The 27,492-nt window shown below is 55.5% G+C and overlaps 1 protein-coding gene across 4 annotated transcripts; it reads left to right on the top strand.

Moving 5' to 3' along the window:
- Window positions 1–141: 141 nt before the first annotated feature.
- On the top strand, window positions 142–27,439 carry RUBCN (rubicon autophagy regulator). 4 transcript variants are annotated; one of them, XM_086755085.1, is made up of 23 exons: window positions 142–201; window positions 6,423–6,576; window positions 9,158–9,241; window positions 10,196–10,355; window positions 10,532–10,638; window positions 11,209–11,346; window positions 11,567–11,723; window positions 11,959–12,516; window positions 13,081–13,125; window positions 15,002–15,097; window positions 15,274–15,389; window positions 15,776–15,974; window positions 16,345–16,446; window positions 17,207–17,281; window positions 20,020–20,080; window positions 20,860–20,992; window positions 21,353–21,498; window positions 21,760–21,824; window positions 22,400–22,638; window positions 23,038–23,099; window positions 23,298–23,451; window positions 23,825–23,918; window positions 24,827–27,439. In XM_086755085.1, the coding sequence occupies exons 1-23, from the start codon at window positions 164–166 to the stop codon at window positions 24,988–24,990; spliced, it is 3,147 nt and encodes a 1,048-aa protein (XP_086611211.1). In that variant the 5' UTR covers window positions 142–163; the 3' UTR covers window positions 24,991–27,439. The 4 variants fall into 4 exon arrangements, with proteins under 4 accessions (XP_086611211.1, XP_086611212.1, XP_086611213.1 ...); XM_086755086.1 differs by lacking the exon at window positions 13,081–13,125; XM_086755087.1 differs by lacking the exon at window positions 17,207–17,281.
- Window positions 27,440–27,492: the final 53 nt, after the last annotated feature.

Raw genomic sequence — 27,492 nt, 5'->3', positions numbered from 1 at the left:
CCGGGAGCTGTAGTTCCCCCCACGGCGGGGGCGCAGGGCAGCCGCGAGGGGCGCCGGGAGTTGTAGTTCGCGGCGGGGGTGGGGCGGGGCGGGCGCTCGCCCCCACGTGACGGTGGCGCGGCGGCGGGCGGTGGCGGCGGGGCGGGCCGCGCGCGCGGCCGGGATGGAGGTCGGGCCCCGCGAGGGGCCCGCGGAGAGCAGGTGGGTGGGGCCGCGCGTGGGGAGAGGGACACGCGTGTGCGGGAGGCCTGTCGCGCCGAGGCGGAGGGCGCGGCAGGTGTGTGTGTGCGTGTCACGCCGGTGGGTGTGCGTGTGGGGGCAGGACACGGTGAGGAGGTGTGAGTGTACCGGGGGGACGGAGCCTGCGTGGGTACGCGGGGGAGGTGTGGTGGGGGGGGCACGGTGCGCTGCGTGTCTGTGCCGTGGGCGTGGGGGGAGCGTGTGCGCTGGCACCGGGGGCAAGACGCGCGTGGGGGCAGGGTGTTGTGTGTGCACGCGTGGGGTAACGGGAGGTGCGTGCAGGTTATCTAGGGCACGGCGGGGAGCGCGGGATGTGCGTGCAAGAACACGGGTGGCAGCAGCGCTAGCGTGCGCTTGGTGCCTGGGCAGCGCCGGGGGTGCGCGGGGTGCCCCCGGGGAGCTCGTCTGCTGCGTGGGCGTGTGTGGGAGCGGGGGTGCGCACCCAGCACCGAGGCACGGACGCGGGGGTACCTGTGCCCCCCCTCCGCCCCGTGCCGGGCGGGGATCGGCATTTGCAGAGCGTGCCGGCTGCCCGCGGTCCGGTCCCGCGTGGGGAGGACGCAGCAGCGTCTGGCTGCCATCGCCCTGCTCCGGGCAAGCGCCTGGGCCACTAGAGGGGCAGCGGTGGCCACCGACGTGCGCCCTCAGCCCCTGCTGCTCTGCCTCCGCCGCGCTGGTGACAGCCCCTCTCCATCGCCTGTGGCCAAGGCCGCGCTGCCCAGGCCCGGCGTGGGACGCCTCCTGCTCAGGGGCGCAGCCGTCCCGCCTTGACGCCGTTCTGGCAGCCCTGCAGCTGGCTCTGGGACGGGGTCTAGTCCATCCCAAAGCAGTTGGCCTTTGAGGCGCTGAAAAAAAATTTTGTTTCTGAAGGTGAGGCCCTTCACCGGCCATGTGGCTGGCGGTCAGAATGGCCGCGCTGCGGTGGCTTCGCCTGCGTGGTCTTCGATGGTGCTTTCGGCGTGGTTTTCCTTCTTAGCACTTGTAAAGCCGCAGAGGTTGTTCCCTGGAGCTGTTTCGGTGATGACTACCATTTCCTTCAGGTTTTGCGTGGCTTCGGTCTTTGCCTTGTGCTCTGGCTTTGCCCTGGCGCTCGGGAGCGCGGGGCAGATGTTGGGTGGAAATGGAAATGGTGAGCAGGGAGCAGCTGAAACTTGATATGGGAGAGAAGCATTCCTTCTCTGGGGGGCTCGGCAAGCCACTCATTCCTGCCGGCGATGTCAGCCGGGGGCTACCGGTGCTTTTAAAGCTGTAGTGCGGGTCTCGGCTGCATTTTGGTTTGCATGGCTGTTCTCCCTCTTTTGCAGATGCTTCAGACCTGGCAGATTCAGAAAGGTGAAAGGAATCGATTGCATTCACTTCTTTTTTCTTTCTAGAATCATCTTCGTGCATTTTCTTGCCTTTGCAAGTGCAGGTCCTGCACTACCAGACTCCACCATCGTGTGACTAATAACTGGGCTGACGCGCTGCCACCCCCAGCGCTCCCCCCGGGAGAGGAGGAGGGCGCCGGGGGGGCTGTTTGTTCTCCGGGCTGTCGCTGGTGCACTCGGGAGGACGCTGGCACGGGCCTTGCACGGCCTGGTTGTCCTTTGTGCAAATGGTTCAGCATTTTAATTCCCGGTGAGGAGCTGTTTCGCTGTAGATTGTGGCTGTGACCGATGGCGACAGGATAGAGGCCGCTGGATCCATCTTCCCGCAGATCTTGGGAAATGCAGAAGCAAAAATTGTTTTGCTGAAGTCCATTCTTGTGCCAGGGCAGGAGAGGAAAATGAGGATCTTGTGCAGGGTTTTGCTGTCCCTCCTCCTGAGGGGCTGTAACGCCCATGTCTGTCGAGGCTCTCGGGGCGGCGGGTGGGTGATGTGGAGGATGCAGCAGTCCTGGGGGGCGCGGAGTGGGTTAGCAAAGAGCTGCCACCTTCGGCTCTGGCACCGGCAAGGCCCCCAGGGACGGCAGGGCCGGAGGAGAGGGTCCCTAAGGAGAACCTGTGCTGGGAGCGATGGAGGAAGGTGAGCGGCTCGTCCGGGGGAGGTGGGCCGCCCTGGGGGTCTGCTCTGCCCTTGCTGCCTCTGGCTGCCCGGTGCTCTCCGGGCAGGTCCTGCGCAGGTCCTGCGCAGACCCAAGCCCGATGGACCCAGCGTACTGTCCACAGGTTGTGGGAGGCTTTTCCAGGATAAGCAGACAGAAAAACAATTTGCCATGTGTAGGGGAAGGCTAAAAAACACCTTTCATCCCTGTTTGCTTCCCTCATCCTTTGCCAGAGCAAGGGTGCCTCGGCGAGCAGCAGCTCTGGGCTGCGTTTGCTGGGGGAGCCTTTTGTGGCTGTGTCCCCGGTTTTAGTACCCGTCCAAGCTTTTTATAGCGATGCAAACAGCCCTGTGTTTCGGTTTCCCAGCCAGCCTGGGCACTGTGAGGCTGATCCGCCGGGCTGGCAGAGCTGTTCTGGCTTCCTGTGCCTCTTCAGCCACTCCCCGTGGCTGCGGATGAATTCCACGAAGCCTGCCTTTCTTTTAATCCCATTTCCCAGCGGTGCTGAGCCTGCTGGAGGAGCAGGCGCGGGAGCGCGGGGAAAAGGGCTGCTGGTTGTCTGGGAGACCCGGGAACAGTGAGGCTGGAGAAGGCTGTGCATGGCGGCAGGTTCTGTGATGCCTTTGGGATTTATGGGAGGAACTGATAGCTGACACGGGAATGTCCTTGGAGCTCTGGCAGAAGTCCTTCCACGACCTCGGTGTCCTCAGCCCGACCTCTTTAGAAGGACTGAGAGACTCCTCCAGGTAGAGGACAGTTTCAAGCGGCCACTGCTAGATACCTCCTGCAGAGCACAGGCAGACACAAAGCAGATGTTGTTTGTGAGAAAAACAGGCTTCATTTTTTTTTTTTTTTTTTTAATGCCAGCTACCTCTGTGATTCTGTTTTGGAAAGTAACTAGGGTTCGGTTTTATTGTCAACGAAGAAGTTCACCTGAGTCAGCAGCATGGTTCCCTGCCTCTGCTGTGAGTCACCTTTGCTGACTTGGACCAAGAGAAGTTCCTACCCTTGCTGGTGTGGAGCGACTGAGAAAGCCTTGGGCCAGCAGCAGCGTTTCCCTGTCGTCATCAGCAAGGGCATTAAGCCATTTCTTGCTCCAAGGCTGGGTCCTGTCTTTTATCACTCCAGTGCAAAAGATTCAGTTATATTTGTAACAGTTCCTGGCCGTGGGTGATGTCACTGTACCTGGAGATAGAGTTTGTGGTGGTAAAGCAAGGAGACTCAGCACCCAGGCTGAGTTTATGGAGCTGGTGGTTAAAATTGGAGGCTGAATCAGAGTTGGAGGTAATTTTTAAGGAAGGAGAGGATGTGGCTGAGGTCTTGTTGGTGCTCCACAGCAATGGCCCCTGCAAACACCCTCGGCCCCTCTGGCTGGAGGAACCAGGCTCTGCTAGAGCAGGAGAGCAGAAGCACGTGTGGTTCTTGCAGCGTAAGCTCTGCTCGTGTACTGTGACCTCGCCGGGGCGTGCTGCTCACTTTGCCCTTCCTGTAAGTCGGGGTGTTTTCACGATGTGTTTGAACTGGCCTTACCCCATCTGAGACTGTTTTAGCACTAGCAAAGGAGAATTCTCTTTATTCAGGAAAAAAACAAGCGGGTTTCTTAATACTGCTCTGAACACCTGCTGAAACAGGGAACTTGAGGGCGGTTGGGAGCCAGGCTTTTGCCGTCCCTCCTGGCAGCCCGAGCTCAGGCCCTGCCAGTGGGAGGGGAGCAAACCCTGCCGCGAGCTGGGTCAGGGCTGAAATGTGGTTAGCTGTGCTCTCTCCGTGCCCCTGCCACCTGCAGCCAACTCCGTGGGTCTTCATTTCTTCAATTTTGTGTCACTGTATGCTTTTCAGCATGCACCATGTTCCCACCCAGGAACAGCTGGGTTTTGGGTATCGGGAGGGTCTTGTGCGTCCGACTTGTGTACTGCTTTGGGCCAACAAGTGCCATGGGATCCTAAGTGTCTTAAATTCACTTTTGATGGCTTCTGAATCACCTCTGCAAAGGTGCTTTCATTGTGCTGCTCATTCCCTATGTGCTTCTGAGTTCAATATTTTAACATTTTGAGGTTATTTTGTTTGAGGATTGCTTAATCTTAGTCTCCCTGTGCTGGGAGGGAGCTGTGACTCCATCTGTTGGATCCTGGTTTCCTTCCTGTATGGAGATGCACGGCTTTTCCTTTAGTGAGACAGGACATTTGGTAAGGCACAGCTCTGTGTGTCCTACCCCTGAATCCCTGTGCACAATGCCTGCTTTTTATAGCACGAAATAACATGAGAGGAAGTTTCCCTGACTCACTGACTTGGCAGATCAGCAGCGTGGCTGAGCTTTCACTTGCATTTCCTAACTCTGAGTGTTAGAAATATCCTGGGGAGGAGCTGGTGAACTTTTGAGCTCGGTGGCTGCAGATGCTCTTTGATCAGGAACAGGCGATGCCGCTCTGGGCATTACTGGTCCCTGGTCAAAGAACATCTTCATCCCTCAGCCCAGGGATGGGAAAAGCCCATAAATTCAGGAGAACGGCTGGATCCGTTTTCTATGTCTCCCCGAGCTGGATCTCCTTCTTCCCTCTCTCCTGAGATAAAGCCTGACCGTGCTCGTTAGTCTGAGTACATCATAAAAGTGTGCGTACTTCTTGATGCATTGCAGCTCTGGTTCGCAGCTCCTGTGCTGTCTGGGTGACGGGCTTTGCTGGTGGGATGGGTTGGCTTCTGCGTGGTTTAATCTTAGGTGAGCACTGAAAGCGGTGAGGTTTCCTCGGGATGAACTTGTGATGAACTTGTGTTGATGGGGAGCTTGAGGTAGAGCCAATACTTGGTGGTCTTCTTGTTCATGTAATTGGTTTTGCAATAATGAATAAGTCGCAAAAAGAGAATATTGATGAAAAAAGCTTGGTTTTAAATATCATGATTATGTTACTTTTTAGTATCCTTCTCTGTGCCGCAGAAGTGTGCAGCCTGCACTTTTGTCCACAAGGGATGAAAATGAGAGCAGTTTTAAATAATGTTATTTATTTTACCTTTATTTTCCTTTTTTTCTTTTCTTTTGCTTTGGAAATCTGTTTTGTTTTCAGCTGTGGAAGGGATTAACAGCTGAAATACCATGGCTTGTTTCTTCCCAGGTGAAAGGCTGGACTTCCATTCTGAGCTGTCACCCACAGTGCTTTTATTACAAACCCTACAGAGGCATGGGGGGTTTTTTTTGTATTTACACCCCCAAATATACATTGCAACGTTCCTGTTGCTTCTGACGGAGTGGCTCCTGTGTGAGGACGTGTTTCTGACAGCTGCTGTTCCTTTGGCAACGCTGTCAAGCAGCTTGAGCGGGGAGCTCAGTCATCCAAAGCTTCCTTCCCCAAAGTTGCTTTTGCACAGGCAAATGACATTACCTCTCTGCAGCATCACTCCCGTTTTATGGGGGATAATGGTGATTTCTTGCTGTGTGCAAGGTAGCCAAGGGGGATGATATCGATGAGAAATGCTGTGCGAGCTCTAGAGTACACCTGCAGTTTGCTAATCTCTGTCCAGAACATGATGAATGCTTTTGTAGTAAAGTCGGCTTGCACCTACAGCAGCTCTGGGGACAGAGAGCAGCTGTACGGGTGGAGAAGCAGGTGAAGAGTTACCAGCCTTGGAGGGGAGCACCTCTGCGTCCTGACGGCGCTGGAGTGCTCGATACCGTGCACGTTGCTCAGGGAGCGCTGCGTTCTGTAAATGCAGGTGCGACGTGATTGATGTCTGGTCAATGTGGTGGATATCATGCCATTGCCTTACAGCTGCTGTGCTCCTGACAGGCTGCTGCTCTGAACAGTCTCTGGTAAAGGGTGAGAGTGAAGCAAGAGGCTGCCTAGAAAGATGTCCTACAGCTTTGTTTGGCCATGCTGAGCAATCGGTATATTGCAGGAGCCGTCAGTCTTTGTTCTGGCTGCCTCCTGACACCACATTGGTGATGGCTGCCAGTCATCACAAGAATCATTACGATATGGCCTGTTGTTCACAAACCATGTGTGGGAGACCACAGGGAGGTATTAAGTCCTTTAGCTCACCTTTGCTAGCTTCTGAACCACCAAAGATTTCAGCCTGACCAAAGTTTCCTTGAAGAGAGTGCAATACCATGGCCCTGTTGTGAAGCTCCTCTTGTGTATCTGATGCAACTTGCTGTGTTCCTCTGTAGGAAGGAGCACTGGAAGCTGCTAGGCAACCTGAAGACCACAGTGGAAGGTTTGGTGTCCACCAGCAACCCAAATGTCTGGTCCAAGTATGGCGGCTTGGAACGGCTTTGCAGAGACATGCACAGCATCCTCTACCACGGGCTCATCCACGACAAGGTAGGGCTCTGTCCTGCCAGCTCTGTTGTCTGTCTGTAGCAGCTTCAGTGCCTCTCATGAGCAGCTAGGACAGTCCTGTCTGCCTGCAGCTCGCTCCAGTACTCATATCGGAGTGGGTACGGTGCTTGCAGCAGTGTGAGAAATGATCGAAGCAGGAACTGAGCTTGCCTGGCAGAGACGTGGTTGTCAGAGGGGCCTGGGTGTGTGTTCTTTCTATCTCATCCGCCTTCGACATAGTTTTTCTAAGTACCTATGCCCCCTGCGCTGAGGCCAGCCCCTCTCTCCTTTCTTTCTGCTGCAGCCAAGCGATAAAGTTGCATTCGCAGTGCGTCAGCCCCGTATCATGTGTACTTGGACAACTCCCCAGCGAGGTCTGGGAAGAGAAACCTTGCATCGTTACTGTTTCTGGTTAGCTGTCTTAGTAACGGAGCTGGCAGCTGAATCTGCGCTCTGGTGAATGAGATTTCTTTCCAGGCTCTCATCATGCCTTGCAGTTGCTCACTCATGGCTGCCTGGAAGAATTTCTCCATCCCGCTTGTGTGCAGAGGCCTGAAGATCTCCCCTTCAGCTTGCAATTACCACCACAATTAATTTATAGTGGAAAGTTGAAGCACGTCTGCAGGGCGTGCCTGAGGGCAGGCTCTGCCACCCAGAGAGCCGTGCAGAGAAGAGCGCGATGCAGAGGAGCCCCAGGCTCGGGCCAGCTGGGATCCAGGAGCAGGAAAGCCGCGCCCGTGCAGCGCTGCACCCCAGCTAATAAGCCTCCAGGAAGAGCCAGGCTGGCAGGTGATCCCAGCGGGGTGCTTTGCTCCCTGGATTTATTTTTTGCAGTCAGCACTCGTTTCGGTGCTGCTCTGTTGCCGTTAGTCCCCAGTGGTGCGGGCCAGCGACTTTTGGGAGATTTGCAGAGAGAGAAGCTGCCTTTTACGAGTGAGGAGTGCAGCACTCCCTCCTGACAGACGTACTAACAGTAGGCTTCAGGAAGTGAGATTTACATTATTTATATCTGTCTGTCGGTGACAGCTTATGCCAGACCTGCAGAGCAGGACCGTGTGTTGCCTTCCTCGATGCTTTTACTATGGGCAAAGGCAGCTCTTTTACCTGGAAACGTCTCCCCTGCTCAGGCACGTGTGACACCAGTCAGGCTAGATCAGCTGCAAAGGGAGACCTTTAAAAACACAGCTTCCTAACAGCAATATTCTCCCAAGTTGCTCCAGCGAAACTCTTCATTTTACTTGTTATTTTCTTACCAACTTTTTTCCTACAACTGGGAATAAATTAAAAAAAGGTGAAAAATCCATATGTACATGTTAAGAGAACGAGAGTAAGAGGTTTTTAAACTTTTGAGTGAATTTTATTTATTTGTTCAGAAAACCCCAATTCAATCTAGAGGACTAAAATTGCCATATTAGTTCTCACGTCTTAAAAAACCAAACCAACCCACCCAAACAAATAAACCACAAAACAGAACTCATTCCTCTGATGCTTGGGAAAGAGGAAATAGAGATGGAGGAAAAAAAAAAAATCAGCTTTTTGTTGAAGAGAGACATTTTGGGGCTGTGTTTTCACCCAATAGGGCAGTGAGGAAAGCAGCAATTCTGCTGCGGTTCCTCTTTAACGGGAAGAATAACTAAGAAAAAAATAACTCATTGTCTGATTAGAGCTGAGGCAAACAACAGTGAAGAGCTGCTAAAATGCAGCGCCAGAATTCTTACCTGGGGTGCTCAGCTGTGCTGGTGTCCTCCGTGGTGGCTTGCCTCAGAAGAAAGTGATGGTTGCTGGTTTTGCTGGGCTGTGTTTCCATGTTACCCTTTGTGTCGTCTCGCTGAGGTCGTGACACTGTGGTGCTGAGGTGTCAGGGCTCCCCTCCGGGTCCTGCTCCAGCAGGAAGGGGAATGATGACATGGGAACTTGGTCAACCTTGAACTTGGCAGACTTTCAAAGGACCAGGAATATGTACATGATACTGCCATGCACGGAGTGATTGCGAAGAATTGGGCAGAGCTAGGCCCCCAAAACACACTTTGCCCTTGATGTAGCTGGCACCTGAAGTCAGCTCCCGTCTCCTGTCTGTGTGCCCCTGCCTGCCTGGCCGTAGAGGCACAGAGTCTGCTCCCTGATCCACCGATGAGCTGCGGGTGGCCTTTGGGATCCTTATTGCACTGCAGCGGGGGTGTGAGCCCTTCAGTGCCACGTCCTGTCTCTGTCCCAAGACCTCTTCTGTCTCCACAGCATAATGGACTGGGGTCTTGTTTGATGGAAGAAGAGGAGCTCGAGGGATCTGTTGCCTGGTCACTTGTGGGCTGACCACAACTGAGAGATCATCATGGGAGGGGCAGGAGACAACTTATCTACATTACACCAGTGTTTTTTTGACTTGGTCCCTTGATCTACAAGACTGTGTTACACACTTGCTTTGGTTTTCCTCTGTAAAGCAGTGCTGCTCTTCTTCTGCCCATTTTCTGGCCCATCTTGCCAGGTTTAGGCGCTATCCTCTCATGGTAGCAAGGGTCTAGTGGGGGTCTAGTGCCATTTAACTGGGACTTGGGTGGTGGTATCTAATGGTGCCTGTCCCGGGCAGGTGTGCTGCAGACAGAAGGATTACTGGCAGTTTGTGAAGGACATTCGCTGGCTGAGTCCTGGCTCTGCTCATCACCTGGAGAAGGTGGGTTCTGGTGGGGTGGCCTTGTGTGCCCAGCGGGAAGAGGAGAGGGCAGCTGAGCTGTGAGCCTCATGGTGGGACAGCGGAACCTTGGCTGTTGGTCTGCCGTGGGTAAAGCGGCTCAATGGCTTGTGGAGGCTGAAGCAGCCGTGTGTTTGTGTACAAGCCACATCCTGGGAACTCAGCATGGCTTAGGCTGAGACAATCGTCCGCTTATTTCTTCTAGGCCAGTCTCCAGCTCGGCTTGGCCGGGTGCAGTGGGCATCACCAAGGGAACCGGCACAAGCAGTGCTTGTGTGTGTGCAGGGGTGATTCATGCATCTGTGCAAATCTCTAAAGGTCTGGGCTGTCCCATTTCTGGGTTGTGGCTTCACCATGCATTTGGTTCTACCATTCCTGGCTTGTGCCGGTTGCTGGCACATGGGGATGCTCTCGGCCCTCGGCTGCCCTGTGCCAATATCCATGGTCCCTGCCCTGGATGGGAGCAAGGGGCTGATCCACTGGTGATCCTTGTGTGTGGCCTGCTGTGGGGGGATGTGGGGTGTGACTCCAGTCTGGCTCTTCCAGCTGCAACAGCTCAAGTGTTTAGCTGTCACCTTCCCCAGTTAATGTGTCGTCAGCAAGAACATGACCGTCACTACAGGGGACTGGTTGGATTTGGGAGCGTGGGGTCTCTCTGGGTCAGGGGCAAGGCACACGGGTGGGAGAACGTGCAGGAGAAATTCATACTGCTGGTGGCTGTCAGAGGACTTTGGTCACTGGCTGACCTTTGATGTGCTGTTCCTCCCTGGTGCTCTTGTCTCCCTAGTGGCTGGGGAGCTGCTGGGATGTGTCCTCCTTCCCACTGACCGTGACCAGCGCTGGAAAGCTGCCGTTATCAGGAGGACCAAAGCTTGTGTTAGAACAAGCCCTGCTCCCCTCTGCATTCCTTAACCTGTGCCTGGTGTCCCTTTTCAGTTCATCAGCCTGCAGGAGAGCGGCCAGCCCGACCCCGAGGGCCCGGGGGACCAGGCCATCGCGCAGCTGTGGCTGCAGCACAGCCTGCAGTGCCACTGCCTGTCGGCACAGCTGAGACCGCTCCTGGGGAACCGGCAGTACATCAGGAAATTCTACGCAGGTAAAGAGAAACAAGCCTTGTCCTTGTTAATAGGAAAATATCTAACTGGTGGCATTTCCAAGCCACGTGGGAGTGAGGGGGGATGGCAGAAAAGGAGATTTGCATGTGAGCAACTGGCACTGTCAAACCACGCGGGTGAGAGGGACCTCTCAGAAGCAGCAGTTTTCTCTCTCCAGACACTGCCTTCTTGCTCAGTGACGCCCACGTCACGGCCATGCTGCAGTGCCTGGAGGCTGTCGAGCAGAACAACCCCAGGCTTCTGGCTCAGATCGACACCTCCATGGTGAGTTGAGGTCCTGGCTTTTCCATCTGGCTCTCCCCAGTCACCGTCCAGCTTTGGCTGCTCGTGTGAGGTCTCGTTCAGGGCACACGGAGCCCTTGGACAAGGGGCTAGACTTGGAAGCAGGAAAAGAAGCTCCAAGAGGGGAGCAGAGGGATGAATGGTCCCTGCGCTGCCTACATGAGCCTGGCAGGGGTCAGGGTGGGGGAGATGGCTGTGTGGAGCCTATAGTGGGGCACCTCACTTCTGGCTGGCATCGAGGATTTGAGTATGAGGACTTGAGGACCAGTTCCTTGTAAGAGACACCTCTAATGCCCTCTCCAGCAGTCCCAGCTTTGGGGCCAGCAAGCAGAGCTGCCTGGTTGTGAGGGACAGTCACTCTCAGAGGGGGCAAGCAGCACCCCAGGACACCTGGGTGCCCACTCCTGTTGGTGACACCAGTGACCCCCTCTACAGCCTTGTGCCATCTGCCCCATCCCCAGAGGAGGGAACGGCAGCTGCTTTCTTCACACAGAGCTCCCCAGAGGAAGGCAATTAATGAGGCTTCATTAAATGGGGGCTGTGTTCTTTCAGCTGGCCGGCACGTCACTGCCATCCCTGTGTGCTTCGAGTCCTGCTGGCACAAGAGAGATGTGTGACCGTGACAATGAAGGACAGGAGAGCCATCTGCCTGGGGCGCTGGGCTGCCTGGATCATTTTGCTGAGAGCCTGGTAATTTCCCAACAGGAGCCTGCCATATAGCTGTGAACCAAGAGCCACTTCCCTTCTGCACCCCAGCATTTTTCCCTCCCCATCCTCCCGACCCACGGTTACCGCATCTCTTGCTGGCTGGTGACCAGATGCTCGCTCGCAGGTCGATTCCTTTCCGTTGCTGCTCCTTTGATGTGTAGCCCTATAAATGCTGATTTATAATGATGCCACCTCTCTTCAGCATACCAGGAGGAGTGACGGTCTGCCCTCAGTGATGAAGAGTCAGAGCCTGACTGCCCTCCCTGCATCCCCGTACGTCCCTGCTGCAGGCTGCACGCAGCAGCGCTGCTTTGGGTCCTTCTCCAGCCTCCACCATCCAGCCTCCTCCGGCCTGTCAGGTAACAAGGGTGGGCTGGGAAGCTCAGGATAGATCCAAAAAACACTTTATATTTTTTCTGTTCTTGAAGTCATCATGCTGGATGGGTGTGAGAAGATCTTTGCCTGTGCTGGGAGGGAGATTCCTGGCCTTTGTCTATGGTGGGTGGGCATGCTGGTGTGAAGCCACAAGCTTATTGCTGTAGGGTGTTCTGCTTGTGCCACGGTGTGTGACATCCTGCTCTTACCTCTGTCCAGATAGGAGACCAGCGAGCTCTGTTGTCAGCTCCAGCTCTGGCCAGCCCCAGGAGCGCTGCCCGTCCACCCGTTCCTCCTCCTTCAGTGACAGCAGGTCCCCGCTGGAGCAGCCCAGCTCTGCCACCCGCTTCCACGTCCCCTCACCCAAAGAGCCCTTCTCTCCGGCCAGCGAGATGAGCTCCAGCACCACCAGCCAGAGCGAGGACACTTGGACGGGGAGTCAGGATGATCCACAGAGTGATGCTAACGATGGGCCGGAGTACCTGGCCATTGGGAACTTGGGGCGCCGGGGCCGGGCGTGCAGCAGCGCCAGCAGCACCAGCACCAACAGCACCAAGAGCAGCAGCTCCAAACTCTTCTCCTCCAGCAGCTCCCAGAAGCTGGACTCTGTCTCATCCCTGGGGGAGCAGGGAGCGAGTGGAGGTGGAAGCAGGGGCCTGAGCCTCTTGCGCCGGTCCAGCTTCTCAGAGGGACAGTCATCAGCTCCACAGGGCATCCTCAAGAAGAGCCACGTGCGTTCACACTCTGACACCAACGTGGCTTCGGGGAAGTTGCACGGTAATAGGATTAATTTTCTGGGATGGCTTTGGGGTGTGAGAGTCTTCTGTACTGGGAGGCTGATGCTGGCCGCCCCTTTGATACCATGGATCAGCTTGGCAAGGGGAACAGTAGGCGAGTGGTTGGGAAATTTACTCTTTACCCTTAGCTTTCCTGCTCCACACTGGAGTGATGGGCTGACCCCAGAATGTCCTGGGCCAGTCTGTTATTGGTATTGGCAGCTTTAACCAAAAACTTAGAAAATGGCAGAGATGCCGTGGCATTAGCCATTCTGCTTCCTCACTGGCCTTGCCTGGCCGGAGCATGGGGCCATGGCAGGGCACTGGGCTGGGGCTTGGTCTCATCCTGCTGATAGGACGTCATCCTGCTGGTAACATGCAGGGTCCTCCTGTGCTCTTGAGTGGGTGAATGCATGGTGGGGAGGAGTGGGATGTGAGGGGACAACCAGTTAGTGGGAGTCTGCCCCACTGGTGCTGCCTTCATGGAGGTCCTTGCTGAGTAGTAACCAGTCTGTCTCTGTTTTCTCTCTCTTAATGCTGCCCTCCTCCTCCTCTGTCTGCCCAGGAGGCCTCAGGGATATCACCATTATAATAGAAGATCCAGTGGCAGGTTTGGGAGCCAGTATAACAGCCCTTCATTAGTGATCATTGCATCAAGTTCAGGATTTCCATCAACCCATTAGTGTCCATTTAGAAAACAAAAAAAATTCCTTCTTCCGTGTGTCCCAGCTGGTGCTTTGAAGGGTGCTCAGGTTTATGCATGTGACCTGACTGAAGATGCCAGCTTGGTTGTTGGGAGCAGTGGACCAGACCAAGAAGGGCACCCAGCTCCCCTGCATGGCGTTGGGCAGTGCTGGCCACCAAGTCCCTGAGCTGCATCCATTGCCCTTCCCTCCACCCCACTGCCTTGGGAGCCAGGAGAGGTTTTGTCTCTCACCTAGTAAATAAAGGCTGGCAGCTAAGCAGGCATGGCCATGGATATCTTATTTTTCCTTTCATTTAGTGGATCTGTGGCATGGGATGGTTTGATGTTGGTTGAGTTCAGTCACATCCCAGCCAGCTGTGCTTGCACCCACAGCCAGGACTCCTGGGTGCTCTTCTGGGCTTGGGGCAGGTTTTCTCCTGAGCAGAGTTGCTGGGGTGCTGCCATCCTTTTGCCCCAGTCAGCAGCTCAAAAAAACAGGCGGTTTTCTTTTGCATCCATTGAACAGCAGCACCAGGTTTGCTGAGCTCACATCCGGGTGTGAGGGCTCTGTGGCTGGGAAGGCTCCTTCCTGGAGGTGGTGGGCATCTGGACAGACATGTCCAGCCCTGTGCCCTGCTCCAACAGAGGATGCCAGGCACTGCCTCACTCTGCCTTTCAGCAGTAGGCTTTGTTATACGTGGCATCTCCCAGGCTGGTGATCTTGAGGTGGTTTCCATGGTAGTTTTCACCAGGGTTGAGGTGGCTGTGTGAGACCCTGCCAGCAATTAGCTGTGAGAGCCTCCCACCCCAGCAGATGTCCTTTGTCACCCAGCCTGTGGGGTGGGTTGGTCCCAAGCCCCAACCTGGTGGCTGCTGCTTCATGGTCTTGGCAGGGAGATGCTGGTGTTGGTGGACTTGGAAGCCTCCAGCCACGTCAGGGTTATGGCATGAAGCTGGGAGCAGAGAGGAGTAGGAGGTGGAGAGGATGTGGTTGCCCTTCTGTTGTGCTCAGGATGTCAGATGGTGCCTGCCCCGAGTCCACACCCATACACTCCAGTCAAGGTGTTTTCAGTCTCCTTCAGCAGTCCTCTGTCACCCAGCCGCTCTGTCTGGACGCTCCCCGGGGCCATGGCTCTCCATAGAGCCCCAGCTGTTGTTGATCTCTGGTCACACCAGCTCCTGGCAGTCCCTGCCAGCTCAACCCGGCAAGGAGTTGCACCGCGGTGTGTGCGTGGGGCAGTGCCCTGCCCACAGCCTGTGTAGGTCACCTTGAGCCCAGGCTCCAGGGTTGTGTGCAGGGAACTCTGGCTTCTAGTTGAGCAAGAGCGTGTCCTTCAGATGCCTCCATTCGCCATTGTCCATGCTGCTTTGCAGGGCTGAGAGCCCCACAGATCCCTTGGCTGCACAGGTTTCCCCTTGTCTTGTGGCTCTCTGTCCTGGGGGATAATTTTTTCCTTGGAGATGCTCCAGCAGGAAGAAGGGGCTGGCAGAGGCGCTGGCTGGAGACTGCTGGAGCTCTGCTAGGGGTTGAAGAGAGGAAGACTGAGGCCTCAACTACTCCATGGCTCTCAGGAGCTTCTCTCCTTCTTTCCCCTTCACCTCTCCTGTCTGAAATGCCCTTTTAGCTTTGTCCCCTCCTGGCCTGTCCTCAGCCGTGGCATGGAGGAGAAGGATGTCCCTCCTTGCTTCTCATCCATTTGTGCCTGCCTGTGTGATGTTGAACACCTTCCATTTCACTCTGTGCTCTGAGCTGGGCACCTTGGAGATACTGATGTCTGCCTGGTGTTGTCTTCCATTCCAGAGTCCCACGGCGATCCAGGCAGAGGGCAAGGGCCAGTCTCTGCTTCCACCCAGAGCAGCGAACTGAGCACACCCAGCTCCCTCTACATGGAGTACGGTGAGTGCAGCCAGCCTCAGCGGCAATGCTCGCTCCTGGTCAGGCTCCTCCATCAGCTGTGGTGGCCTCAGCTGCCGGCACCTGCTTGTGAGATGCTGGTTGGGCACTGGCAGGGTTTGTTAGCATGGAGATAGCAGCAGGTCCCTCCCTCATATGTTTGTCGCTTGCTTTTCTAGACTCTGGCCAGTACCTGAGCTCGGGGGAAGGGATGTTCAGAAGACCCTCAGAAGGGCAGTCCCTCATCAGCTACCTCTCTGAGCAGGACTTCGGCAGCTGTGCAGACCTGGAGAAGGTACAGACCTGTGCACAGAACTTCAAGTTTGAGTTCCTCAGTGGTGTCTGGCAGCCAGAATCTGCCCATCCAACGTATACACAGCAGCTTTGCAACATGTTACGGCTCCACAGGGACATGTGCTGACTCCCCAGAGTGGATGTGTTGCACATCCTCTTCTTAGGATGCCCCTTGTGTTTTGTGAGTATTCTGATGCTCAAGAAGGCTTTAGTTTCTAGGTCCTCATAGAAGAGTCAGGTTTCGTGGGATTGACAGGGATTAAGATCTTTCTACCACCCTCCATGAGTAATAAACTTTTTCCTGTCACAGGTGGGCAACAAGATTTTACCAAGGCTTCCTAGTTTCTCTGTGGTACAGCCTTGAATGCTTTTGCTCTTGCCTTGCAGGAGAATGCCCACTTCAGCATCTCAGAGTCCCTGATTGCTGCCATTGAGCTGATGAAATGCAACATGATGAGCCGGCAGCTGGAGGAGGAGGAGGAAGACAGCGACAAGGAGATCCAGGAGCTTAAACAGAAGATTCGCATTCGGCGCCAGCAGATCCGCACCAGGCACCTGTTCCCTACCTGCCAGGAGGGCTCAGACAGTGCGTGATGTCTTTTGGCCTCATCAGCTATAGTGGGATGTGGGTTTTCTGTCTGTTGCCTGTCCTCATAGCTTCCTACCTTCCTGCTCGTTCATGGGAAACAATCGTAATCCTACCAAGGTGCTGCAGAGATTTGTGAAACTCTGCTGCTGCTGAAGACTGTAATGGGACTGATACTGTACGTTGATAACACTTGTGCGCTGCTGGCCCCGAGTTGTGAAATGTAATTTCATTTCGAATCCATAGTGTTTTCCATCCTTGACCTCCATCCCTCCCTGCCTTGGCCATACCTGGCTATCAGCTTCTCCCTTAGCTGTTAGTGACCCTTCACGCTTCCATTGATGGCCTGGCTGTGTTGCATTTCTCCCAGGTCTCGTGGCGACAGACAGTGGGTCCCAGTTCAGCTCCCATGGCTCCATGCGGCTCTCTGACTCCGGCTCCGCGGAGGATGTGGAAGAGTACGAGATCCGAGGTAGGAGGGAACAGCTGTGTTGGCTTCTTGCGTAGAGACAGGCTTCTTGGTGTGGTTGTGTTGAGGTCAGTCTTGCTGAAGAAGAGCGTGTCCTTCTGGCCCTCAGGATGGCTTTTCCCAAACAAGTGGCTGCACTCTGAGCATGAACAGAGCAACCAGTTTCCCTCATGACTTTCCTTTGAAATCCTCTGTAGCTCTCTAGCATTTAGCACCTGGCTGGTAGGTGATTTCCATTTTGTTGCCTGGTCCACACAGTGGCCGTCACAGCTAGAGAGAGCTCTCCTCCTTCCCAGGCAGAAGGAGCTGTAGCTCTGACTGCTTTATCTCTTGGGTGGCGGTGGTATTGACCTGCAGCACCTGTAGTCTCTGCTCCTGGTAGCTTGGGTGGCTGAGCTTATTGCCCACAGGAGACCTGTCTGGGTCCCTGGGTGCCCCTTTCCTTCAGAGCCTTGTTCATCCCCCAAGGTGGATGACTTATATCTCAGCAGTACCTCCATCTCACTGACTTTAAAGATAGAATTGAGCAGTCCAGTCTCAAGCTATAAACTTCTCAAACTTCTTGTCTTTGACTCTTGACAGCAAAGCCCTCGTTTCAGTCCCTGAGGGCTAGATTTTGGGCTCAGTTTTGAAGCCCGCAGAGGGGTGTGTGAATTCAGTTCTGGACTTCTCTCGTGTGAGTGCTGCTGTTGTATTATGCCCTTTCTCTTTGGCCTGGCTGAAGCGCTGAAGTCAACTGTTTTGTCATCACCATGTTATGCAGATGGTAACGATGGATCTAACCTGATTCAAATGTCCAAGAACGGCCTCTCAGTGTCAATGGCTTCCTTGTTCTCAGGTAGTACCCCGCAGTGCTCCCCTGCGGCACATGTGCGTGTGTGTGCAAGGTGTGTGTGTGTGCATGTGCACATGTGCACACTTTTCAAAAATCTGCCTGATTCAGGAACTGTGACCAGTATCATCCAGACATCAGCAAGAAAAGTTGTTGCAGGAGGAGATGTTGGTGAGGAGCAGAAAGGAGGCAGAGGAGCTCTGCCCTGGGCTCCATCCCCCAGGGCGTTTTGCCAGGCGGTATTTTGGATATTCTAAATGTGCCTGCTGTGGTGAAAACCTCTCTTGCCTGGGGTAGGGCTTGGCAGGGCAATGGCACAGCTTTGTAGCTCCGTAGCTGCTGAAGGCTGAGCCTGGCCTGGATGAGAGCAGAGTCCTCTGTGCTGGGCCCAGGTCTCCATCCCAAGTGCCTTGGGAAGCGTTACCCTGCTTGACTCGGCAGAGCTGGCATGGTGTAGCTCTGATCTGAACCATGGCCAACCCTTCCCATCCTGCCCAGGCCTCACTGTGAGAAGAATCCTTCCACAAAGAGCCCCGGAGGGAAAAGTAGTGAGAGCAGACAGGGCACAGGCAGTTTGTACACACTGGAGGCCCTGGGCATTGGGATCACGTGCAGCCAGGTCTTGCCTGGTGTTTTTGTTGTTTGCAGTACTACTAGCTAATCCTCCTGGCCTGCTGGCTGCATTTAAATAACCTTCATGTGCTCCCTGTTCGCTTTAGCAAGGGAACAGCCTACGGGGGCTGCTGCTGGTCTCTCTGGTCAGGCATCTGGCTCCTGCGGAGCTGCTGGTGCTCACAGCTTCCCCGTCAGCTGTGCTGTGTCCTGTGTTTATAGCCCAGGGATTTAATCCAGGGAGTGTCATCCTGGCCTGAAGCTGGCATGCAGGGGCTACGGTGATGTCCTTAGGTTTTGTGGCTGTTCACAAGCCTCTTGGGGACTGTCCCGTGTGGTGAAGGCATTGGCAGCAGAGGTGTTTTGGGCAGCTAATAGGAGGCTTTTGGGGAGGGTCTGCAGTTAAAGTTGGGAAGTGAGTGGTGGCCAGATCCCAGTGCTAGCCCCAACAGGAGCCTGGGGTCAGATTTGGCTCCCTCTGCCATCCCTGCGACAATGCCAGTGCCTGAGCACGCTGGCTCTGCCTCCCCGTAATGCTTGGCCCACACTGCTGCATGTGCCCCGCTATTCGCTCATGTTCATCGTAGCGTAGGACGATGCGACACCTTCCTGTGCAGAGCTGAAGGCACTAGAGCATGGCAGGTGTGGTTGGCTGGTGCCCTACGTGGTCAAGAGGCCAGGTTTCCCCGAAATCTCTGTCTTCTGCAGCTAAGTTGATTTGCATTATGTAGATATGCGGGTTCCTTAGCATTAGGATGCTTTGCTGTGCCTGTTCCTAGCAATGGATGTCAAACAAGGAGGGTCACGCATCCATGCTGAACTCCACTAGCGTGAGTCTGTAAATTTGCAGGCAGGACTGGGACTTGCTCCTCTTGCTGCCAGGACAGCCGCGCTCTTCCTAGCGGAGCCGATGGCTCAGGGTGTGGCTCTCTCCACTCAGCCAGGCTGCGATTCCCTGGGCCTCACTGTGTGTTTGGCCTGGCTGGGATCAGGTGGGCTCTGTGTGGGGTCCCCTTAGCCACCCTGCTTGGGGTGGAGGAGCAGGGACCCCGAGCTGTACCTCCCTTAGCCAGGCACTGGGACACAGGGTTGGGAGAGCTGCTAGCCTGTGTTTAGGGGCCACGTGGTCACTGCAGACCCCCATTCCCAGAGCTCCACAGAGGTACAAGAAAAGACACTTCCTGGGCTGAAGGTTGCAGCATTGGCCTCTTCTGTCTTGACCTGTAGTACTTTCTCCTCATGTGCCTGCCCGTCCTGTTTCTGGGAGTCTGTAATGAAGCAAGGTTTCTGCCTGCTTCTGCCCACCTTGTACTGCTGGAAGGGTCTCATGTCCCAGGGTCCTTGTTTTCCTTCTTAGAGTTTAGCAGAGAAACCTGTTGGAATGAAAGAAAGAGGTGACTGATGACTGTACCTCTGGGTACTGCCCGGTACCCAAAGCTGGCACCAAGGAGGGATGTGGGGCAGCCCAGGGCTATTGGAGACATCGGTCAAGAGAGCAGGACCCCAGTGTCCTGCACCTTATCTTGGACCCCTTGCTCCTCAGGAGATGGATCTGTGGCCTCTGCAGAGGGCTGGCCCCCGTGGCTGCTGGCCACTCTCTGCGTGGATGCTGACATGTCTCTGGAGTGCTGGGCTGAGGCTGCTAGCCCCGGCTGTGCAGTCGCTGACAGGCTGTGGCATGGCCAACACCTGATCTTACAGGTTGTGGTCAAGTAGAGAGAAAGGCTCTGCATCCCGTTGCTAATCCCTTGCAGCATCTATGGTGTGTGTAGGGAGCTACTAAACCTTCTTGCTAACCTTGCTGCCCTGCTCTCCTAGCTCCTCTGTGTGTACCATTCCAGGCCATGTCTTCGCTAGGACTGGGTGTGTGACCTGTACTAGCAGCCACTTGTCTCCCCAAACTCCAGGCTCACTGTTTTTGTGGCATCCCACCACATCCTTCCCTTGTAACATTGACAGGTGACTGGTCAGACTGCACCTCTCGTTGCTGTTCTGTGCCACTTGTAGAAGTTGATGCTGTAGTTCACGTGCTTTTGAACAGCTTGATGAATTTTACAGTGAAGCTTTGGTTTGAAATGAGTGTATCTTCCCATCCTTCCCCATCTACTCCATCTTGTCTGTTTGTGATTCAGATGCAGACATCAAGAGGAACCCAGACTCCAGCAGGAAGTCCTTTCTCTCCTCGGAGTCCATGTACGTCTTTGACTCATGGCGAGACATCTTGGTACCAAGTTCCCCTTCCTGCCAAATTCTGCTCTTCCACATGCATCAGCTGCTGTTTTGCACTGGAGTGGACATCCCTCCAGCTGGGTCCTAGTCTTAAATTTGGGAAGCAGCACCTAGGATGACCAGGATCATGGTACTGCCACCTTCTCTCCAGCCCTCGCTGCTGTGCTGTGACCCAGAGGTAGAACTGCTGGCACACAGTGATGCTTGCAGGCTCTCTGTGCATCTTAAACATGAAGTACTCTGTCCTTTCCCAGTACTGCCCTGGGTTGAAGAGGTGGGGGCTGTGGGGAGGTGAATCACAACCTGGTTTAAGCACAGCTGCTGTGTTAGTGCTCTGAAAACAAAGCCCTTTTGGGATGCGGGGACCCCTTTGCTCGTTGGGTGAGATACAAAGCTGTGTCCCTGTTTGGCAGCTTCTTGGGTAGGTTCATACTGGGAGAGCAGTTAACTTCTGGCTCCTACAGACACTGGCTTTCACTTTGCAGCTTCCTCTGCAAACAGGCACAGGTTTCATTAAGTAAGATATATTTTGATTGCCTTTCTAAACAGTTGTTGCTGTGCCATTAGTCAGCTCTGCTTGGGGGCAGCTGCAAAGACAGAAATCAATCATGTATATAAATTCTAATGCCGAAATAAGGTACCAGAGTTGAAGGGAGCATCTTCAGCTTGAGCTGGGACCCGTATCTGGGGTTGTGAGGAGGGCACAGCTGTGAGACTCAGTACTAACTCCCTTCGCTGTCTAGATCCCACTCCTTCCTCCATTCCAACTCGGCAGAAGCTGTGGCCATGGGCTTGCTGAAACAGTTTGAAGGCATGCAGCTCCCGGCTGCCTCTGAATTGGAGTGGCTGGTCCCTGAGCACGACGCCCCGCAGAAGGTAGGGGTGTGACTCCCTAGTCACTGATTGCATTTGATCGCTCTTCCCTGAACCCCTGGCTTCAGCCCACTACCCAGGGACTTTGCTAGTCCCGATGATCCCTTTGTGGAGCTGGAGGAGGTTTTGTCTGGACTATGGAGATGGGTGCAGCCAAGAGAGGGTCTGCTACCGGAACCTCCTACAGCAGAGTGCCCAGATCTCTGGGTACATCCCTTCTCTAGCCCTTATTCAGCTGAAACAGCAGCTTGATACCTGGCAGTTTTCCAGAGGGTTGCAGTTGCCGGTGTCTGGCAAGGCAGCCAGGTGCATTGCCTTTGCGGTACCAGGCAGAGATCTGACCCTCTTGCCTGCCTCTCCCAGCTCCTGCCCATCCCTGACTCTCTGCCCATCTCTCCTGACGATGGAGAACATGCTGACATCTACAAGCTGAGGATTCGGGTGCGCGGAAACCTGGAGTGGGCCCCACCACGACCACAGATCATCTTCAATGTTCACCCAGCCCCAACGTAAGGATCCGTGTGGCCGAGGGTTCTTCGGCCACCTGCCCTTTCCAACCTTTTTCCATCAACACCAAAGTTGATAAACCTTGCCGTGCCTTTGGTTTGCACCAGGGTGCAACAGGCTTTTCCCCCTTGGCTCTGTTGTCCATGTTTAAGTGGACAACGCTTCTGCCATCTCTGGCATCCAGCCCTGTGCCAGCGCCTGTCCTCTGCTGCCAGGTGCCATCAGGGCTGGACTCACGCGAGTTGTCTTCTGTCTCTGGGCAGGAGGAAGGTGGCTGTGGCCAAGCAGAATTACCGGTGTGCAGGCTGTGGCATCCGGACTGATCCTGGTGAGTGCTGGGACCCTGATCCGTAGCTGGAGAGTGAGGAAGAATCGGTGAACAAGTGGGGAGATGCAGAATGGGTGGGTGGTGGCAGAGCTCAGCACAAGGTCGTTGGGGAAATGGTGCACTGCCTTTGCCAGCTCCATCTGCACGTGGATGTGCCCCGCCTGCAGAGGAGCCTCCTGCCCCAGAAGGTCATGGGGCTGGTGGAGGCAAAGAGCAGCCAGCTTGCCCTTCAGAGGGTGTTTCAGATGTTGAGTCTTCTATGGCAAAGACATCTGTTGGGGTCCTAAAGCTCCTGGCAGATTCTGCTGTGGGTACAGCTGCAGAGCTCTGTGACCAGCCATCTCTGAATGTGTAGGTAGATGTGGCTGCACGGGACCTGACTATGGTCCCGAAGGCTTCTGCAGTTGGCAGAGGTGCTTGCAGACACCAGTGTTGAGCGCCCTGGGGCTGGAGATGGTACTGGCAAGGCAGACTGCCTTGCTTGTTGGGAATGCTGAGCGATGTTGGGAATCCACTATGTGGTTGGGCAAAGCCTGTCCTTCGCCTGACCTCCCTGTCCGCTTGGGCTTGGCCAGATTACATCAAGCGGCTGCGGTACTGTGAGTACCTGGGGAAGTATTTCTGCCAGTGCTGCCACGAGAATGCCCAGATGGTCATCCCCAGCCGCATCCTGCGCAAGTGGGACTTCAGCAAGTACTACGTGAGCAACTTCTCCAAAGACCTGCTGAGCAAGATCTGGAGCGATCCGCTCTTCAATGTGCAGGATATCAATCCTGCCCTGTACCGGAAAGTGAAGGCTCTCAACCAAGTGTGGGTAAGACCCTTTCCACACCTTCCTGAGTGGGGTTTGGCTGAGGTGGGTGACTGCCAATTGTAAGCCATATTCCAGGGAAGCTGGAGAGAAGCAGATATTTCCGTTTTTGAGGCTTAAAACCCCAGGACCGTGGGTTTCCGTTCACATCTTGTGCTTTGTCCATTCACGCAGGAATTTCAAAGGGAATTTCTGCCTGGTGTCCAGCTGCGCTTTGGTTTATCTCCTGGAGCATGTGACTGTGGTTGTGCTCACTTTGTCCTGCGTGGTGTAAACACTTCGTTAGCAGGGGAGCAGCAGCTGAGGAGCAGCGGTTGTTTCACCAGCGCAGGAAAAGGGCAGACATGCTTGGCCAAGGACTGTGCTCTGTTTACTGATTCTCATGTACCCCTTCCTCTCCAGCTGCTGCGAATACAGCTTCTCCACATGAAGAATATGTTTAAGACCTGCCGGCTAGCTAAAGAGTGAGTCCTGGGCTGTGAGATGAAGCTGTTTTGCTGTCCTGGATCTGTCCTGTGGCAATCTGCAATGGGGATCTGTGCAGACTGTGCAATGAGCAGTGAGGGGAGAGGGGAGTGGAGGGGGAGAGAAAGCAGAAGCAGTGGAGAGAGGAGCCTTCGTGGAGTTACTTTGCTCTGAGCTCTGGTTTCTCTGTCCTGCAGCCTTCTGGACTCCTTTGATGCGGTGCCCGGCCACTTGACGGAGGATTTGCACCTCTACTCGCTGAGCGACCTCAGTGCCACAAAGAGAGGGGACCTGGTGCCTCGCCTGACGGAGCTTCTGAAGGCAGGCAGCCTGCACGTTGAGAAGTGCATGGTAAGGACCCCTTGCTTGCCTCCCGTGCTGCTCCGCACCCTCAGGAACACCCTTTGGAGCAAGCTTTGCTGCATAGTTAACTGAGGGGGAGGCCTTTGATGTGCAGGGCAGCCACTGGATTAACTGATTGAATGCTCCTTGCTCCGCCTGCTCCACAGAGCTGCTACCCAGCATGTATGGGATTTTTCTGACCCCATTTTGGCTTGCCCCCATTTGGTTCTGCCTTGGTGTGCTCTGTGCTGGGGAAGGGCTGTCCCACGTGGTTACAGCAGGACACTGTGTCCTGCTGTCCTGCTCCGCTCTACCTCCTGCCCAGCTTGCTAGGTAGATGAGGAGGATTTAGCTGCTTTTTCCTCACCTTTTCTCCTTCCAGCTGTGCCAAGCCAAAGGCTTCATCTGCGAGTTCTGCCAGAATGAAGGCGACATCATCTTCCCCTTTGAGCTCAACAAGTGCAGGACATGTGAAGGTGAGATGCTGGGGAGAAACAGGGAGGGGACAGACCCTGGGGCCAGCAAGGCATCTCTTCAGTTTGAGTGGCATTTTTGCTAGTGAGAGGTGTGGAGGCAGAGACAGAGCCAGCCAGTCCAGAGCGCTTCTCTGTGTGGCCTGTGTCTCTGTGCAATGTTATCACAGCAGCAGATCAGCATTGTAACGGTGTTTGGCCGGGGCCGCTGGCACGGTGGAGCCTTCCTGACCACACTGTGCGCTGCCTGCCCCGGTGGCAGCGGTCAGTCGGGTTGTGACTGCAGCAGGTAGGCATCTGAGGAGCCCTGCCTTCCCTTCTGCTGTGGTTACGGGACGGGCTGCAGCCTGCATGCAGCTCCCCTGCCCCTGCTTGCATGGCTGGAGCTGACCTTGTGGAGCAGAGAGAACTTGAAGGCTTTGTCTCTGTGCCCTTCCTGCCTACCAAGAAATCCCCAGGCCGCTTCAGGAGTCATACTTGATAATGGCCAGTACTAATGGCCAAGCAGAGCTTGTCCCTTCAGCCTGGGAGCAAACTCTGAACTGGCTTGAAATGGCTCCTGACAAAATGCAAGCCTTGGTTTGGCAAGCGCAATGCCAGAGAAAACTCGAGGAAGAGTTGCTGTTTCCTTGGAGAATCAGGAAAGTTTGGGGAGGGAGCTTGCGCGGAGCAGGATCCTCCTGCCTGTGCTCCCAAAGGCCTTGTGAGCCGGTGCAGGGACCCTGCAGTGTGACTTCTTGCTGTTTCCAGAACGGTGCTGGATCCCCATTTCTGGTGCTTGTTCTGCCATGGCTTTTGGTTTGAAATGTCCTCCTGGACAAGCCTGGAGCATCCCTCCAGGGTGCAGAGTGCCGGGTGGTCTGTGTCAGCCCCTGCCAGCCCTCAGCCATGCTCTCCCCCTCTCTCTGCAGAGTGCAAAGCCTGCTACCACAAATCCTGCTTCAAATCCACTCGTTGTCCCCGCTGCGAGCGGCTCCGAGCCCGGAGGGAGCTGCTGGCCAAGCAGAGCATGGAGTCCTATGTCTCGGACTACGAAGATGAGCTGGAGCAGCCAGAGGCCGTGGCAGCCACATGAGCGTGTTGCAGCAGAGGAGCAGATCGTGGGTTTATTTATGTGCATGGCCTTCGTCAGCAGAGACTGACCCCACTGACTGGAGATGAGGAGGACAGGCAGGAGGCCTGGAGCGCTGTCTCAGAGGGATCTGTTTCCAGTGGTGCTGGGCTGGGGAATGGGCATCTTCCATCGTCAGAGTCTGCTCCAGGTACTGCACACGCCCTCCAATGCCTTTGCTTGGGGAAAGGCAGCTGCTCCTGCCTGTCCTGCAGGCAGAACAGGGCCCTTTTCCAAGCAGTCGCTTATGCTGGATCAGGCAGGGCTGCGGCCAGTCCCGTGCCCTCCTCCCCGGTGGGGTTTCCAGGGGTCAGCACTTTCTGCTCATCAGCTGGGTACTAGGAAGCTCTGGCCACATCGGCTCCTTGGAGGAGAAAATCAGCTCTCCGAGTCCTCTGATCCCCTGGCCTGCTCCTGGGGGTTGTGTGCATGAAGGGAGGGTGGGGGTTTGGGGTTGGTTGTCCGTTTAACAGCTCTCTTTCTCCAATCTGGGACACTGCCAGAGAGCGGTTGCTCTAACTCCAGGATCAGAGCAGAGGAGGTGGCAGTGGTGAAAATGCCAGGTTTTTGCCTCACCTCTCCACGCTGTCTGTGCTGAGCTGCTTTCCCTGCCCTCCACCCACAGCCTGTGCTCCCAAGGGACATTGTCCCCGGAGCAGCCGCACAAGGGGACCGGTGCTGCAGGGCTTTTGGCAGAGGCAGATCCCCAGGCCGGAGGGTGTGGTAAACAAGGCTTTCAACCCCACCTCCTCCTCGTGCTGCCAGTCAGTCCTCCTCGGGGGACATGTCCTCCTCTAAGGGTGACGTGGGACCTCACTGGTGGCACCATGACCTGCCTTGCGTGCAGCTGCCTTCTGCCCGAGACCTGTGGGGATGCGGGTGAAGGCTCAGCCCTCTGGCCACATCCCTCCAGCCTCCGTCTCTGTTCTTTTAGGTTGGTTTTTTGTTTGGTTGGTTTTTTTTAATCTACTGGATTTGGTTTTATTTTTTTTTAATGTGGTTGTTTGTATTTTTAATTGTGTTCCACCCCAAGGAGGTGCTGCTTGAAATGCCTCTTCAGCGGGCACATGATCTGCTTGGGACTCACCAGTATAAAACCTCCAGGGCTGTCCTGCTCCTGGTTCTTCACCCCTGGAGCGAGCTGGTGTTTGCCAGGTGTCCCCTTTTCCCAGTAGATCTCCTGCTGCTCTTGGGAGAGGGGTCCCTGAGCTAGGCAGAGCCTCCAGGCTTCCCAGCTGCAGTGCAGCGGGGTAGCTGGGCAGCCTGCTCATAATGGGGGGTGCACGGGGGAGAGGGGCTTGGCACTGGAGTGCTGCAAAGGGCCGGTCCCTCACCAATGCAGAGCTGCCTGCCACGACTGACAGCTCCGCGGGGTCGGACCTTGCGGTACAGGGTGAGCTCTGTGCTTTGGGCCTGGCGGTCAGTCAAGGAGGTGCCTCTGCATCGCAGGGGGATGCTTTAGCCCACGGCACGGGTGGGCATCCAGAGCCACCTTAGCATGGGTGGGGTGGCAGTGGGGTGTTTGGAAGGATGGTGTGGCCTGCGTAGGTGAGAGAAGGGTGTTGAGGGACTGGGGAGCAGTACGCTGGCAGAAGGCATCTAGGGGCAGCGGCTCTTGCAGCGTGTGCCCTGGCTTGAGGCTGGGACATGACGTTTCGTGAGGTGGCAGGGTCGAGGGGCAGAGGCTGGGACCAGGAGAGGTGGCCACAGGGCTTGGTCTGGGAGGGCGGCTGCAAGCCTCGCTGCTGGGGTCAGTCTGCTGCACGGCAGCATCTCTCCCGAGCTCTGCGGCACCCTGACAAAGCTGCCTCCAGCCTGGGAAAGGGGGTTCAGCTCCCCACCCACTCCCCTGGGGTTTTGCCTCCTCCTGTCTTCTGCTTGTTTTCCCCAGAGGAGTAGCTGCTCTCCGGCCCTGCAAGCCCTGGGGCTGCCAGACGCTGGTCCGCCTTGGTCTTGCCTGTCCCCAACCCCAAGCCAAGCCCTCCTGCTGCCGCCCAGAGCCGGCGCCCTCTTCCCCAGAGCTGCCTCAGCAGCACACCTCCATCCACCTTGTTTTGTTTGAAGCACTTTAATGTCGTGGGACAGCAGCTGAGAGGCTGCCCGCGTCCCTTTCTAGAAGCACTGAGTACTTTCAGAGAAGAGGGAAGGGATTTTGTTTTATTCGTGGTTTCCACCCTCCGCCATGGACTTTGTCTGGAAGCAGCGGCACTTGCAAACCTGGCAGAGGTCTCCAGGGCAGGGTTGTGCCCAGCACTGACCGCTACCAGCAACACTGGAACTTGCCAAGGCAGCGAGCTCTTTGCAAGGGAGCGCAAGGGGCTGCCCCGGCTGGGAACTGGAGCCCTCCCCACAGGACTATCGCACAGCATAGCAGTGAAAATGCCGTCCCTAATAAACTTAAGTTAATAAGGGGCCTGGTTGTGTTGTGGCATCCTTTCAGGTGGGGTAATGGTGGGTGTCCCTCCC

This window comes from Chlamydotis macqueenii, chromosome 9 (genome assembly GCF_036417535.1).
Source record: "Chlamydotis macqueenii isolate bChlMac1 chromosome 9, bChlMac1.mat, whole genome shotgun sequence".
NCBI classification, from domain to species: domain Eukaryota; kingdom Metazoa; phylum Chordata; class Aves; order Otidiformes; family Otididae; genus Chlamydotis; species Chlamydotis macqueenii.
The sequence above is the reverse complement of the archived record's forward strand: the minus strand, read 5'-3'. Positions and strand labels throughout refer to the sequence as shown.